The 18,060-nt window shown below is 36.3% G+C and overlaps 1 protein-coding gene across 2 annotated transcripts in view; it reads right to left on the bottom strand.

Annotated features, from left to right (window-relative positions):
* Positions 1 to 18,060, bottom strand: part of FAM204A (family with sequence similarity 204 member A) — a 36,618-nt gene that overhangs the window by 9,069 nt on the left and 9,489 nt on the right. For both annotated transcript variants that reach the window (XM_003255014.3, XM_003255015.4), the window contains one exon: positions 11,399 to 11,488. In XM_003255014.3, coding sequence (XP_003255062.1) covers positions 11,399 to 11,488 — 90 coding nt within the window. The remainder of the gene's footprint in view (positions 1 to 11,398; positions 11,489 to 18,060) is intronic.

The raw sequence follows: 18,060 nt of genomic DNA, 5'->3' as shown, positions 1-18,060 counted from the left end.
AATGGTTTAATATTTAAAAAAATGGTTTTGAGTCATCAGATAACTATAGCAACACAATGTGGAAAGAAATTTTTTTTAATGAATAAAATATATACAAAATTTCTTGTATGTGTAGCCAAAGTATCAGCATTTTCCATATAGAACATCCAATATTTTGCTGCATTTTAATTAAGGTGTCTAAACATTATCACAAAGAACTGCAAATTGGTCAGAGCATGCAGTAAGGAAAATTAAGCTCTAAAGGCTTTTTATCACCATATTTCAGGAACCAAGGGTGTAAAATGTTCTAATTTGGGATATATTAAAAGCCATAAAAGGTCTTTCAAAAAGATTAATGGTACTTTGCTTGGATTTAAGATAAGGGCTTTAGCTGGTTGGAAAAGCAGGGCCCTGGCTGGACCCTTGAGGCATTCATCTTTACAGCCACTTGGAAGATTTGTAAAAGCGTCTGCATAACCTCAAGCAAATGCACGGCGACATTTTTTTAATTCCTTTCAATTTTACTGGTTTAGCGTGTGTAAATCATATTGGGTTGTAAAATAGATATAATGGCACATCCTTGTAACACAGTACAGATTTTTAAAAGACAAACTTCAAAATAAAGTTAGTTTTTCTTGCAAAATCTTGTCATTATAAAGTTTGCTGATAATCATTTGAAGCATCTAATTCAAACCGCTTAATCTAGCATAACTGTAAATTTCTTATCCGTTTCAGAATGTATTTTACTCATCTCAAAATTACTAGCTTGTAACAGATTTATAAAGTTTTCCTCCCTTTTGAATACTTTCAAGGCACTTATTTAAAAATACCAATTATCATACTTTAACTTTTTATGGAATAATAGGTCTCTATGAAAAATATTTATGCCATTCTCTTTTGTTCTTTAATTAAATGAAAACAGATGTTTTCTGAAGTAAAGCGGAACCATTACTGGAGTACTTAAAGTGTTAAGGTCTTTAATTTTTATATCAGTTTGGTCGACAATTCTTGATTGTCTTTACTCAAGCTCAACATTAATGTCAAGCAAGTTACCTAGGAGACGAAAGAGATCAAAGAGACAAAAACCCCTCCAATGTCTGATTAATCAAGCCTGCAAACAGCTTATTTCTTTTAGCCTGCATGCAAGTATGAAAATGAGATTCTGGGAGCTGAACATTGTGCAGATTTGTTCATTCTTATCAGAACAAAGCCAGCGGCAGCTTATTTCATGGATCATTGGCACTGTCATCAGTGCTACACAGAACGGGTGACAGCTCCTCATTTTGAGGCTTGAACAAAATTAGCAAAAAGTCGGCACAAATTAGCCTCTCATCTTTTTAGTAATATGACATTATTCATTTACTTTTTATCCAATTTTTAATTTTTTCCTTGTCAGCTATCCCTTTCTAGTGTCTCTTGCATGGCATCATAAAATGCCTTCCAAAAAACAAGCAAAGAAATAGCCAAAGTTGAAATAACATACAAAGTTCAAGAAGCAAATAAGAAAAAGCACTTCCAATGACTGGTAACACTGTGTTTTTAAAAAATAACTTTTGAAACTCTGCACTAATATTGATTTTTAAAAAACAGCTCAGAATGCCTTGCAGTGAAGGAGTTTTAAGAAACTGGTAGTGTATTTCAACAAAGAATATAATGTGGCCAATGTGTTTCACTCAAACCACAATTTAATATGGTATGTGCTCTAGTAAATTCAAGACATCTACATCTGAACTGGTACCTTTCCCTCCATGGTCACACCTGAGATGCCAAAGCCCTGGTGAAGCAAATAAGCTAGGCTATACCCAGTCACTTAACTCCTTTAAATCAAATCATTTTCTGTTCTAAGAAATAATCTAACTTCACTGTCATCTTAAAATGTGCATGCACAGGTTTGCATATGTTTGCACATTTGTATACTACATATATCTATATGTATGTACGATCGTATACACAGCTATCATTTATTTTTATACCTACAACTCCTATCACTTTATTTCAAAGCATAACCCAACAAATCCTGTTTTTAAAACACATCAAACAGATATATATACAAATATCTCTTATCATATATGTGTATATCCACATATCATTCATATGTGTGTATATGTGCATATATGATTCATATACTCAACTCTGATTTCATAGTGAAATCATTTACATAACACCTGTTTTAATGACTATTAAGGCTTCAAATTATATGTGGATTATAGTATTCCAAAGGAGGGAGAAGATGATGTTCTACTGTTGAAATTACTCCTGGATACAGACGTTTACATTCAAGCAACTTATGCCATTCATAAGGAGAAAAAAGCATTAAAAAATTAACCATAAGCTGTTAGATGCTTTACACAGCCCCCATAAGAAAGACAGTTTTTTAAAGAACTGTAGTACTGTTTTCAGCAATTTCTTTATCTCTGTTCTTCTAAGTAAGAAAGCCTATTAACAAGCTTTGAACTTAAAATCACATTTACAATAATGTGCCATCAACAGTTTTATAAGCTAATTAGAAAAAGATTAATTAATGACTGGCTGCTAATAAAATGGCAATCATAAAGAAAGAAACCAAGGGTGCTAAGCTTCAACTACCACCAATTAAGAGCTAATTACAAACAAATTATATATGTGTTTTGCTGTGGGCTTTAATTTACTAAAATGGTTTTAATTAAAAGAGAAAACATGCTGATTAATTGAACTGCAGAAAAAATCTACAGTATAAACTGTGCTTTGTCTGTCTCTTTAATTAGACTTGTAACATCTGAAATCTTTTTTTAAGGTTAGTTAAAAGCACAGATAAACATAATTAAAAGAGAGCATAAGGAACACCATTTGAGGTGATCACCCAATCATACCCCAAAGGTTAAAAGAAAACATCCTCAATGTAATGAGATTTGAACAAGCACACCTAAAAACCTGAGAAAAAAAACCATCACTGAACACTAGCCTTATTTTTCTGATGTTAAAATGCTGCAATGTCACGGCTGTGCACAATTTTGTATGGGAACAAACATATCTTTAAACTAGATGTAAAGAAATTCATCCAGGCCCTCTCTTATTTGGCAAGTCACAGCTTATTTTCCATACATTGTGCTAATTGTTGATCTACACGTAATAACTGAATTACCTGTAATAACTAAGGAGAACAAGGCTTCAAAGAATTAAAATAGCCCTTTAAAAGCCCCCCAGATAATGTGCGGAATACAAAATGATACACAGAGTAACTTTTAAATTAAAAAGCACTGAAAGATGACCAAAGTTAATGAATGACAGCGAGTTCTAGATGATCCTCAACAGACACACATACCCTTCCCAAAGGCAGAGTTCCCACCTTCCCTAGGTGGTGAATTAGCTGCTGATCAACACAAGCCTATTTGGTGAGAGGTTTTTTTCCCTCCCCAGTGTCCTATATTCTTTCTCATTGCTGATTAGTGAAATATACCAAAAAGAAAATGGTCTCCTATATTCTTTCTCATTGCTGATTAGTGAAATATACCAAAAAGAAAATGGTCTCCTAAACTCTACTGCTTTACTGGAAAGAGTAATAATAAAAAAGCAAACAAAAGAAAAAGTAAGGGACAGAAGGCACAGTAGTAAAATTTGAAAGAGAGACATAAAATATATTTTGCCAGAGTGCAGACATTAGATGACTCTGTATGAAATAATCATTTAAACAAAAAACAACCATTTGCTTTTACAGCAAAACCTAGATTATATTCGTCATACACATCCCTGATACTAGCAATGAAATAACTTCCTTTCCATAAAAATAAATGTTGAAATAGAGATATTAAATTTAAACCCTTAAAATACATACAAATAATACTTAATCCATTTTTTACTATGTTTGCCCAATCTTCAGTGGCTAGAAATCACACCGTTCAGTTTCGTATCTGAGCAAACCGTTTTACCTCAGAAACATGGCTGTCAAGACATTTCTACACAAAGTATTCACAAAAACAGAAAATGATTTTGTTTTCTGGATTACAGAGTAAAGATCTGCTTCACTATAATATTGTCTTTCAATTCAGTTTTTTTCAGTTATTTTTTTGATGCAAACATAATAGCCCTGACTAGAAGTAACTTTAAACTTAGGTTTGAGAACAGCTCTAGTTCAAAATTTAAACAAATGTTTTGAACTCCAGATACAATAACACTCAGGTACTCTGATCAAAATTGTATTATTTGGGAAGGGCTTTTTTTATTTTTCCAGGGGTAGGGGACTTCAAGCTCCTTTTCCATCAAGATAACAGCACTTACATCTAGATAAAATTAATAACTGAAATGAAAAGGAAGAATTGTAGTCGAACCCTCTCTCAAGGAAACCAAAAGCTAACAATAAACTGACTGGAAAAGTCCTGAATACTAGAGCACATGCTACAGCATCCACAGCACTTTTGAGGAAGGACTACTTTTCAGATGTTAATATAAAACGAAAAATCTGTCTCCTCAAATGTACATATAAAGTCCTCTTCTAGGAGAATGCCTTCAGATATTCTATGCAATTGCTTTACAGAGCTTAGGCTACAAATTAACTGTCTGCCCAAATTTAGAAAGCATTTAATTCACTTAGGTATAAATTACAACTCAATCAATTCAAACTTTATTTTTTTAATGGCCATTCCTACCTTCTTGAAATATTGACAAACTATTACTACTTCAACATTACTAACTTTACCTGTATTTTGAAATCCAAAAATTTAAGCAGTCTACTTCATTTATAATAAAATTAAAATTCAATTTCTGGCACAATTCATTCTGCCAATACGACACTTACATCTATAAAGAGGGTACCATTAAAATGAGATACATATATTTATCATTTCTACTTGTGATACACCGTGGTTATATTCTCAATAATATTAAGCTCAACAGCACTAAAGGCTGAAGTCATTGCCTTAGTTCCTTTTTTCTAAGTTCAAAAAACGAGCTTTCAAATATGAAAAATTTTGTCGTATCATGACTCTAAATCAAAGGGTTTTAGATTCAGCAAAGATGGCAGTGCATTATAACCACAGGATCTGAGATGTAAATATTATATTAAATGCCTTGCAAATCATCAAAAATCAATATGATTACTCTTTGTAGCTTGTGCAAAACTGTCATAATGTTACAACATGAAGTTCTGGTGTTTTCACAGTCAGGTTTACTCTGCCTTCAAAGACCATCCTGTTTCAGCTACTTACAGAAAAAGCATAATCTTTCAGGGCATAAAAAAGCTCAAATGAAATTCATAGGCAACCTCTCTTTCTCCATTCATTTCTGCCATCACACTATACAGGTATAACTGAAATCAACCTAAGCAATAGGTATGATGCTTTGGATGGCAGAAACTCACTGTTCTGCTACCAAACCAAGTTGGTTTTTATCTATAACAGGCTAACATGAAGATGCCTAGAGAGAAATTCCCTTTTATGTGAGGTTCAATCTAAGTAATCAGTAGTAATCAGTTACTACTTTAACATTATTAACTTACCTATATTTTAAAATCCAAAAATTTAAGCACTCTATTTATAATAAAAAATTAATTTATTAAATAAAAACTTTATTAAATAAAATAAAATTAAAATAATTTATTTTTATTAAAATTTTTTAGTTAAATCTGCTTCCTTTGTTAAATCTAGGCTTTAGCACTTAATCTTAAAATATTTGTTTCTATCGTTTTCTATAAATTGGTATGATTTAAACAAACATAATGTATAAGAAAAGAAAGTACCAAAGTGTGGCATTTTCAATGACCATTATCAATGAATGGAATGTACATCAAACCAAGTCTGAGTTTAACAAGCCACAAATATGCTCAAATACTTGAATGTGTATTTTATACACATACACACACACACACATATTTCAAATTAGAACAGTTTCATCAGTATGACACAAACCCAAGTATATGTTTCTACTTCATCTCTCCTCCAAGACTTTCAACAAAGTATTTAATCAACAGGAGGGACAGTCTCAATCACATTACATGACAAAACCAAAGATGACGGCACAATCTAGGCTTCAAACACGTGAACGTGACTGAGACATCCCCCCAAACCAGATTCTACACATCTTAATGCCATCATTAATTTAAGGGAATATGATTCTGGAAACTATGTTCTTGCTGTATCACAACAGGAGCACACTAACAGTCTTATTTTGGAATACCGTTTTTGTGTGTGTGTGTGCGTGTGTGTGTGTGGTTTTTTTTTTTTTAAAGAACAGTTTTCAAGGCCTATTCTCAGACATGGTTCTACTTTTGGCTTCATTTTTCTCAATACTGATGCTGCCCCATTGGTTTCATAGGCTTATAAATGTTAAACATCAAAAATTAGTTTCACTTATTATGGTTGGAAAAGGCTTTAAGAACTCTGGGATCTGTGCCTCTGAGCAAAGGCTTTATCAGCAGGTCCCAGTCACTGCTGCTTGAAAAAAGAAAACGGTACTGATGAAAAACCAGTATACCTGATTTCCAAAAGGACACCTACCATGCACGTATGCATTTAATTCATAAAGGGCTTCTGCCCCCAAACTCACACTTAGTTCTCAAAATCCCATCTCTCATATCCACGGTTATTGGTACCAAGGAGATAAATATGTAAAATTAAATCTCAAACCAAACTATTCATTCAAAAATTCCATCTTGATTATTCTTCACGGGTGCTTAATGAAAGTAACATCAGTATCTTTCCAATGCCTGTGTCTGAACGGCAAACATTTTCCAGATGTTTTTCCACTTACACAGGGCAAAGAACAGGGCCTAAATTATTTTTCTTTTAATCAGAATGCTATAATCCCACATCAAATAAATTTATTTTACCAGAATAAAACATTGTATTTGTATGAACATAAAAAGAACACTGAGAAAAACATTTACTATTCTTACAAGGGCTGAAAATCTCATGTATTTCTGAGGCACTCACTTGTCAAAAAGTGTGACAGGAAATAGCCCTTAAAAAATGGAAAACATCTAGTCAGTATTATACAATTCCCAATTTCTAAAACTGCAGTATGAGAAAGCAAAAAAAAAAAAAAAGAATCCTAATATTCTCAAAGGAAACTCACATTTCTGCAACCTCTAAGGCGCTAGTTCTGTATGTTTTGACAAACAGCTTCAAACTGCACATAGAAAGGAAAGCTTGCAGTGAATAGTGGCGAGGTAGACAAGGACAGAGTTCATATGCAACCGCTGGTGGGCAGAATGTCACATGGTGACCCTACACCAGGGCAGTGCATCATTTAGGAAAACTTCATCCAAGTCCCAATTGTCCAGATTTACTGAGAGATTTAACAAAGACACATAAAAGATTCTATAATCCAATAGCTCACTTAAGCCAAGTTTTAGATTTAGTTTGCTGGGTGACGATTAAAAGTACAATGAGATCATATTTTAAAGATCAAAAGTCATTTGGCAGTCACCATAATAAAAACTGTCACAAGCAAAAAAATCAGCAGTGGACACTAAAACAGGGAAAACATGAGAAAGAGAACATTTACAGTCTCAGATTATCTCCTAACTCCCCACAAGACACTTATTTATTCCAAAGGAAGAAACAATAACGCCACAGTGGAGAAATCTGGAGACACGACCTGAAGTAATCAAAGTAACACCATCAAGAAAGGGACAAAGCAACAGCACGAGTCTGTGGATCGCTGACACTGAGAAACACACAACATTACTCCCGTGATTTTCCTGCCAAAAATGCATAACCTAAAATTAATCATGAGGAAACAGCAGACAAATCAAAATTGTAAGGGACATGCTACAAAGTAACTGGCCTCTTCAGAATTATTAAGATCCTGAGAAACAAAGAAAGACTGAGGAACCATTCCAGATTAAAAAAACTAAAGAAACATGACAACAAAACGCAAAGTCATTGACTAGGAAAAAGAAGTTTCTTTTGCTATAAAGGGAATTAGTGGGACAACTGGCAAATTTAAATAAAGTATGTCAAATTAGAAAACATGAGGGCAAATGTTGTAAAATGTTAGCATTTCCAGTATCTGAGGGAAAGGTAAATAGGAAATCTTTTTACAAATTTCTCAACTTTTTGAAAGTCTGAAATAATTGCAAAATATAAAGGGTGTTGTTGTTGTTTTGTTTTAAGTAAAATGTGTTCAACTCAAAACTTCAGCATTACTAACTCTACTAAAATGAACCTGCATTTTAGTAGGTAAATGCTTCTCTGTGAATTCCCCTTGTTTCAGATGGGGGTACTAATAAATAGAAAAAGATAAAAAGATGGACAGTTGTGCATGGATCACATGGAGTCCACATTTTAACCCTGAAGACTAGGCTTTGCCTTACCTTTTCTTCCTTTGGCAAAGCAAAATCTGAGGAAACTGACTGACCTGGGGGATTCTGCTGGTCAGTCACTTGCTACTTGGAAGAGATCACACAATACGCAACTCTGGGATCTTCCAAAAGGAAGACTGGACAAGCAACAGCAATAGGACACCAGCTTGTTGAGTCCTGTGATCCTGAAGAGACCAGCGAAGAGAAAAAATCCATAGCATTTCTAAGAACAATAGCGCAGCCATATTCTATGTCCCTGCTTTTCTTATGCGCCTGTCTTACGCTTTACTCGGAACTATCTCACAGACTCCAGAGCAGCTAGCATCTAACAGCAACTGGTAACACATTTCCAGAATTGTTAAAGGGATTCAAGAGACACTTGTTCAACATACGGCAGGACATGGAATGCTTTATCATCACTAGTAATGCATTTAAGTACCCGTTATCTAGAAGGTTCCGTTCCTGATCCAAATGAGGTAGATATTCAGACCAGACTGCCACCAGCTTCTGCATCCCTAAGGACTGGTTACTGCTGCCTTGTGTGCTTTTCAGTCCCTGAAAGTTCCCTTAAATCTTGAGCCAGTCCTCACTATACTCCCCCATCCTTAGAGCCATGAAAGGTATCTACGCATTGGAGTCTCTTCCAACCTCACAGGTACTGCCCCTCCCTATCATTCCCTGACATTTTCATGGTCAAGTCTCCAAAATTTGGAGATTAGATATACTACTGGTATAATTTTGCTATACTTTCAAGTAATTGTACTTGAAAGTATATACTATACTTGAAAGTAGCTATACTTCCAAGCTGGATAAGAAATGAAGCTACTATTTCTAAAAGACTTTCTATGGAAATAAAAGTTCCAAGTGCCAAAAGAGTCTACTTACTAACAAACAAAAGATATTATGTTTGTTGAACAGAATTTTAAAGATGATTTTCGGCACAGAGCTCTTCATAGGGAGAAGGACTCCTACTTTATTCATATTGAAGAAGCCACTGTAATAACAACTAACACTGAAATCCTACTGAGTTTATGGCACCATTCAACACACTTTCAAATTCACTTTATTAAAATAAATACCTGTACCTTTCTATTCTAAAATAGATTAATAAAATGCTGTTATACACAATGAAAGCTATACTCAATGAATCAAAATATGGCTACCTTAGAGATAAAATAGAGTAATGGTCAAACTGCAAGCACAAGAACTTATAAGATGAGAAGGGGAGAACTGTATCTTACAACAACAAAAAAAAACCAGTAAAAATACTTTGTGATCTATCTAGCACTTTCACTTCCGGGTACATACCCAAAAGAACTGAAAGCAGGCATTCAAACAGATATTTGCGCACCAATATTCATAGCAGCATTATTCATAATGGTTAGAAGGTAGAAGTAACCCGTGTCCACTGAAAGATGAATACATAAGCAAAATGCAATGCAAACCCAGAATGTAACAAGTACATACAATGGAGTATTATTCAACCTTAAAAAGAAAAGGAATTCTGACAGATGCTGCAGCAACATGGAGTAAATTTGAGGACACTATGTTAAGTGAAATACGCCAGATGCAAATGGACAAATATTAAATAATTCCCCTTATATGAGATACCCATAGCAGTCAAATTCATGGAGCCAGAAGAGTGGCTGTCCAAAGCTGGGTGGAGGGGAGAATGGGTACAGAGGTTAATGGGTGCAGAGGTTAATGGGTACAGAGTTTCAGTTCTGCAAGACAAAAAGTTTTGGAGGAGGGTAGTGATGGTTGGACAACAGTGTGAATGCACTTAATGCTACCGAACTGCACAGTTAAAAATGATTAGGACAGTAAATTTTATGTTATGTACATTTTACAATTTAAAAAAACCTTATATAAAATGTCAGCTTATTTTCTGAAAGGCCATATAACTGCCATTTATGTTATTTCTTGGCTATTTCCCTAAATGAATTCCATGGCTTTATAATTTCCTTTACATTAGTCATTAATATATATTCTCTCTCACACACACACACACAAACACACACATTAAACACAGAAGTATTTAATGTGACAAATGATTTTAAAAGGTTTAAAGAAAAAAAGATAATTTCTGAATCCCCTTTCTGAACTTGTTTTTTCCCTATGCCAAAATAAAAAATTCACAAGATACTTAAAGCCTGCAGCCAAAAAGAAAAAGACAAAACGAAAAATGCAAAAATCACAACAAACATCCATCCACAGTAGATATTTTTACATCAGATACAATGATGGAAGAGTGTAACAGTATTTCCATAGAAGAATTTGCTAAAGTCACAAAGTTATCTCCGGTTTCAGTTTAGGATAAAAAGTCCACCTGCAAGTCAGAATAGTGAGTGTGGCCAGTAATTTACCCAGATAACCCATGATGCTCTCTATGTAACGAAACACTATGGAGTAGTTAAATTCTGAGGTGAGGGAGGGAAGGATCAAGGCACTAAAAAAAAAGACTATGGTGGAGATTTTTTCCTAGAAAGGAAAAAAAGGAATTACAAAGCAACAACAATAATAACAAAACACATGCCAATATGAGCTCTTTAATCTATATTGACATTAATTCTCAACTGGGGGAATTTGCCCACACCCTACCTCCAGGAGTATAAGTCAGAATCTTCTTGTGGCCTTCTGTACTTGGAAAAAGAATATCCAATATATCTATTAGTTTTATACTATAGAAAAAAGACCCAAAATTCTTTAGGGCTGAGGGGGATGTGCTAAGCAAACAGTAAGAAAGCATTCTACCAAGGGTTAAGAAAAGGTTGAGGGATGTGACCTTAGAATACACAGTTGCCCTCAGAGTTCAAATGAGTTAAAGATGCAAATGGAAAAGAAAGCTAGCATTTTAATCATACCTGAAACAAACCTCTCTGATCTAGGTAAAATCTAAGGTTCAGTATCAATCATAGATTATTTCTAGCAAGAGTTTTAGACCAGAATGATTTAAAAACATTAAAGACAAAATAAAACCTAGCATTTCAAAACAAATGACAGAATAAGAGAGAAGAAAATGGACAAAAAGGAAAACCTTAGATGAAATATTTTAATACTGAACTTATTAATGATCGTAAAAAGAATACACATTCATTTTAGAAAATTTGAAAATACAGAAAATGTGTAACCCTTTTGACTCACCTCTCGAGTAGCTAGCTGGTTGCTGAGTTCCTCAGCCTTCTCAATATTCCACTCCTCCACAGCCTGGTCTATCCTCTTTTCAAGGCCTGACTAGAAAAAAAAGAAACCTAAAATTAAGGGCTGGAAGGAAAGCAAACATTTGCTAGCCAAGACCATGTCACAGAATTATACTGAATATGTTATACACGTAGACCATTAATTCTCATAACACCAGAAGGTAGCTGCTACCATTCCCATTAGTACCAGAAGGTTGAGACAGTAAATGGCTTACCTCTTGAACTAATAAAAATAAGACACAAATCCAGATTTTTGTGAATCAAAGCCTATGCTTTCCCTTAATAACAACAATAATGTTAATGATAACAATAGCTAAAAATTATGGAGTGCTTATTACGTGGCAGATTCTGGGCTTAGTACTGTAAAAAAGCTCATTTAATTCTTATAACAACTCCATGAATGATAATGCTATCCTGTTTTAAAGATGAGGAAACAGAGCCTGAGACTCCTGAACTTGGCCAAAGCCAGCGTCTGTAAGTAGTAAAGCCATCACATGAATTCAGGTTTGCTCAGAGTCTGCATTCTCAACCACAAGTTTCTTCTGTCTCTTTTCTTACTGCCCATTCCTATAGCTCAAGACTTTCAGTCAATAGCCTCCACAGTCTTTGACTATGACCATTAGGCTGAATATTAAACAGCAGAGGAAAATTACACATAAGAATGATTTTGTTTTCTTATGTATATGTTTTTATTTACTAAAGATACTTCAGGAAATCATAATTAATATTTTCATGGGATTACCAGACTAGGGTAGAATGCATTACACATTTATAAAAAGATGCTTAGACTTAAATAAGTGGAGTTCTAGCTTGTGAAAATAGTTGCTACAGATAATAAAAAATTTAAAAGATGGTCTAACATATGCTTCTTAGAAGCAAATTTTATCCCAACAATGGCTTATCTAGTCCTTTAACTTCCACATTCACAGTTAATACTCTACCTCTTATAAACTTCTCCTCCTTATTTAATAACAGAAGTCCTAAGAATGTCTCTTCCATCAGTCTATTTTTTTATTATGCCAGTCAACTGAGAGAATTTTGTTCCTGTGTAGCCTTTGTTGAGATGAGATGTAAAAAATAACAACATAATTTGCCTAAAAAGATTACAGAAACAAAGACCAGTGAGGTTGTCACTGATGTCTGTTGCTAAGAGAAGATGATTCCTTCTCACAGACCCCACCTAAGTACTTAATACCTGCAAGGCCAACAGACTTTTCTGCTTGCTTTCCTGTGTAGCTGGAGACCATTCAACAGCGCTTCAACCTTCAGGTCTTTGACCTGAGGCCATATGGATCTAATGCTCACCTCCCATTCTTGTCCTGTGATCATCTACCAGTCTCCAGAAACATCCCTTTCTTCCATTTCTGCAGAACTCTTCTCCTGATGGTCCAAACAACACCCTGGAACCTCTAACTTGATGCACTTCAGAAATCTATACTCTAGGCCAGTGCTGCTTCAGTCGTGGCCTGTGGACCAGGTCTGGTCTGTACACAGTGCCAATCCATGAACTGTTTATTTTGGTCCATGTAAAGATAAGGAGCTTGTGCCAGAATACAAATCAGCTTCATGACTAAACACAGTTTTGTACTGGCCGGCATGTTGACACACACCTTTAGTCCCAGAGCTGCTAGGGATGCTGAGACGAGAGGATTGTTTGAGCCCAGGAGTTTGAGGCTGAAGTGGGCTACAATCACACCACTGCGGTTTAACCTGGGTGACAGAGCAAGACCCTGCCTCTTAAAAACAACAACAAAACAGTTTTGTCTAGATGGCTTTTGCTGGGGGTAGTGGGGGACAAGAATTTCTCCATGAGGAAAGTAGTAGGCTGAGTTACATTCAGGCACACACTCCTTATCTCTTTGTACATCAATGCACTTGGAGTAAGATTGCTGTATGTCACGTTATAGACATTGCCTGAAAGTTCCGCCTCCAAAACTTCAAAATCTAGAATTCTACTCCTTGATACAATTCTTCCACTCACCCCAAGTCTTTCTACCTAATGCATCTGCTTTGCCTTTACTGGAACCTCATTCCCTGGCACGGTCCTTCAGTCCCTTCTTGGATCCTCCTCTTCTCCCTCTCTAACTTGCAACCCACAATTACCATTATCAACTAAACTCTAAGCCAGTGGTTCTAAAAGTTTAAGTGCTGGACTAGCAGTATCAACATTACCTGGAAACTTGTTGGAAATGCAAATTCTGTGAAAAACTCTGGGCTGGGGGCCCAGCAATCCATATGATTCTGATGCATGCTAAAATATATGTCAACTGTGTCTTTTTTTTTTTTTTGGTGACACGTCTCGCTCTGTCGCCAGGCTGGAGTGCAGTGGCACAATCTCAGCTCACTGCAACCTCCGCCTCCTGGGTTCAAGCGATTCCCCGGCCTCAGCCCCCCAAGTAGCTGGGATTACAGTCGTGTGCCGCCATGCCCAGCTAATTTTTTGTATTTTAGTATAGGCGTGGTTTCGCCATGCTGGCCAGGATGGTCTCAATCTCCTGACCTCGTGATCTGCCTGCCTTGGCCTCCCAAAGTGCTGGGATTACAGGCATGAGCCACCACACCCGGCCATGTCCTCATTCTTAAAACTACCCACTATCTCCTCTGGTTGTCCCTTAATCACAGTGTTCCTCAAGTTTCTGACTAGCATATTTTTTGTCTTACTTTTCACCCTCCCCAGTAATCTACTCTGTCCTGGAGCTTCAATTACTTTTTATGAGCTGGTTTAGCTCTCTAAATAATTAAAAACACCTGACTTCTCCCCGTACCAATACCTACGTCTCCAGCTACTTGCTAATCATCTTCATACTGAAGGCCTACAAAGGCAAGGTCTTCAATTTCATGATGTCTGTAACAAGCCCAACACTTGCTGCCCTGCTTCTCCTCCTCCTTAGTCAACCTTGATAGAATCCTCAGTTATCTTCAATGCTTCCAACCCCTTGCTCCTATCTGAACTCTGTTTTGGCAAAAGTCTCTCATTTCTTCCTTCTGTGCTTCTTCAGGGGCATGCGATCCCTTAATTGGAATATTATAACCATCTCCAAACTAGTCTTCTCTTTCTGAAACAGGCATCATGTCATTACCCAGCTTAAAGCATTACTTCATATTCCCTCTGAATAACATCCCACTCCCTTCACAATGGGGTCCCCAAATGCTTTCTCAGCCCCATCTTCAACAATGCTATGCTTTTTAATCTCTGGTCACATTTACCATTTTCTTAATGTTCCTTGTGCCTCTGATGTGCTTCTCTTTGAAAAATATTAATCATCCCTTTAGGCTCACGTCAAATTTTACCTTCTCTATCTATGCAGAGCTCCTCAGCCCTACATTCCTATGACCCCATCACCCTCCTCAAACCCCACACCAGGCTCTCCACTCTGTGCTGTTGCTGTACCTTGTGTCCCTTCAGCACCTAACTTGTCTGACACACTACAGCAAGTTGTGTATTCTCTCCTCTTGGGTCCTATACTCAGTGGGAGCAGGCTGTGTGTCACTGGCTTGGTGTGTCCCAGAATACAGCCCAGTTCCTTCTACATAGAAGACATTCATTCAGTCTGTGCTACTGAGCTGATATTCATACTGCAGTCATCCACGTTTGCCTTCATAGTGAAAGGACCCCACTCAAACTGGGAACATTTATTACCCTAACCCTAACCCTAACCCTAACCCACATACCAACTACTCTGAGAAGCTTCCAAGACAATTCACAACTGTAATATTGAAGTAATAATGCCCCTATGGTTAAAAAAAGGTGCATGTATTGTACTCATTTATATATACATCTATCCTGGTACTAGAACATATACATTCCACAAGGGCATGGAGAGTATCTTCTCCATCTTGGGCTCCCAGAGCTTAAAATAGTACCTGCACCTAGAACTTTATTTAATTTATACTGAAAATAGTTATTTTCTTTAAAAAATGTAAATACAACAGCCTCACTTTCCTGTGCAGAATATTAGGCATCGCCTCAAATGTCACTGACACATATTTGTATGTGTCAAAATGTATTTGTACAAAACATTAATATCAAACTACAAGTTTCCTTGCACTACAAATTCTTGCATAGCCTGATACCTCAACTCAGAACTTATCCAATCTCACGCAGGGAAGCAATCAACCTAGACCTGCTCCAACCTTTCATCTCAGCAACTGCTCACTAACAGCTTCCATTCTTATTGCCTGTCCATTCCCCCAGCCATTCAGAGCAGAATCTAAAGGTAATAGCATATTACAGTGGAAAGTGCACAGGACTAGAAGACAGGAGATGTGGTCAAAGCTCTGGGTAATGACATAGTTGACTCCTAAGCCTCTGTTTCCTCAAAGATAATGAGAAGACTGGCTTGAATGAGTAACCCTCCTAGAAATAAAAATTCTAGGTTTCTATCACATTTTCAACTTTGTTTTTAGACCTTTTCTCTTTCTGACAATTTATTTAAGTAAAATGTAATAGCTTCTTTTAGCTCTGAAAAACTCCTGGTTCCATGTACACTCAAACTTTGTTTCCATAAGAACTTATTAATACTCCAAATACACTCAAAACACTTAGTAAAACATGCCCATCTCCTTAAAGACTGTTAAGTTCACAGCAGCTCACAAAGAGCACAGCTGGCAGGGTCAGACCTAGGTTCAGACTAGCTCCTCCACTTATGAACTAAGCAACCCTGAGTGAGTTTCTAAACCTCTGTGGGTTGCAGTTATCTCACATGCAATAAAATGAGAATAACACCACATTCTCTACAAGATTATGATGAGTCAAAGAACATATATATAAAATACCTAGCCACGTTTTTAGAATATAGTAGTCATTCAATAAATAATAAGGTGCTCCTATTATTAAACCTAAATATCAGGATACCATTAGTGCAAAAGAGAAGGCTTATCTCTATAAGGCTACAGACTGCATCATACTTCTTCAAGCTCAGACCGAAGTACAAGACCCAAGCATTCCACTTTGTCAGTAAGCAGTCTCATAAAACAGAGTCTGAGTATTAAGGCTTTTTGAAAAGTTTTAAGCTGGACTCAAGAGTAGCCTTTATTTGACTTATCTAGAATGTCTTCCGTAGTATAGGAGTGGCAGGAGGCACAGCGGAGCTACTGATAGCCTGCAGTGCCTTGGTGTGCTTCTAAGTTGCCTTTTGGCTAGAATCAAAACATGATTTATGATATATCTCAACACAGACAAACCTAGGAATGGCAATTTGGCTACAGGTGAAAAATTTATCTAAACGAAGTATCTAACCTACGAGGCAACAACTGCCAATTAATAAAGTTTTACTATAGATGTCTAAGAAGACAGGACTACAAATATCTAAGAAATGTATGGGTAGTTGGTTTAACATTGTGGGCTAACATCTATATGTGCATATGTAGAATATCTTTTATATGTGGTTAAAGCTTTTAAAGTCAAACTATACCACAATATATTTATATGAAAATTCTGCTATTACATATTTATTCAGTTAATATATTCAATTTTTAAAGCTTCACACAAATGAATTATCCATTGAAGTTTGCATTACTGAACCTAAATATCTAGGAAAAAAATGAGGCAATCTCTTCATAAAGAAAGGCAGTGGAGGGGCAGAAGAGGTACTTTCATACATAAATGTAAATCATATATTTATTCATAATTTTGTTAACTTTGTATATATATATATATATAATCATACCCACTTAAAATCACTTGAGTCGGCTGGGTGCAATGGCTCATGCCTGTAATTCCAGCACTTTGGGAGGCCAAGGCAGGCGGATCACGAGGTCAGGAGTTCGAGACCAGCCTGGCCAATATGGTGAATCCCCATCTCTACTAAAAATTCAAAAATCAGCTGGGCATGATGGCGCACACCTCTAGTCCCAGCTACAAGAGGCTGAGGTAGAAGAATCGTTTGAACCTGGGAAGTGGAGGATGCAGTAAGCTGAGATCGTACCACTGCATTCCAGCCTGGGCAACAGAGCAAGACTCTGTCTCAAAAAAAAAAAAAAAAAAAATCATATGAGTCAGGTAAATAAAAACCAGGTTCAGAAAAAATCTAGATTTGGGACCAAACGACTTGGGTTTAAAGTCTCATTTCACTTCTCACCTGGTTTGTTTTCTTAGGCAAATTATGCTGAGCTTCAGTTTCTTTATCTGTACTATGAGAATAACACTGGACCTATCAACCTACCCCACAGGAATCACATAGGAACCGAGAGGCAATGGTTTGCAACTGATACCAGGGGATCTTCATGGTCCCACTGCAACACTCCCCATACCTCTTTCACCACACTCCTAAACCTCCCTCTCCTATACCTCCTCCCTCCACATCCCTATGCCCCTCCCTCCACATCCCTATGCCCCTCCCTCCACCCACTCAAGGAAGCCAGCCTTTTAACTGTATTGGAGAACATGTAACAGTCTGTTTGGAAAAAGCACTCTGCTAAAAACAAACAAACAAACAAACAAACAAAAAAACAAGCTAGAAAAAGCTACACTATACAATAGCAGTTTCCTCTCATAAAAAACTTCAAAAATTCATCAAAGACATTGTACAATTACTCTAACATTTAATAAAGTACCTCTGGTTTTTCATGCCAAAAAGTATCCATTAGGTATACACAAAACTACTT

The sequence above is a fragment of the Nomascus leucogenys genome, chromosome 3 (assembly GCF_006542625.1).
Source record: "Nomascus leucogenys isolate Asia chromosome 3, Asia_NLE_v1, whole genome shotgun sequence".
Taxonomy (NCBI): domain Eukaryota; kingdom Metazoa; phylum Chordata; class Mammalia; order Primates; family Hylobatidae; genus Nomascus; species Nomascus leucogenys.
The sequence above is the reverse complement of the archived record's forward strand: the minus strand, read 5'-3'. Positions and strand labels throughout refer to the sequence as shown.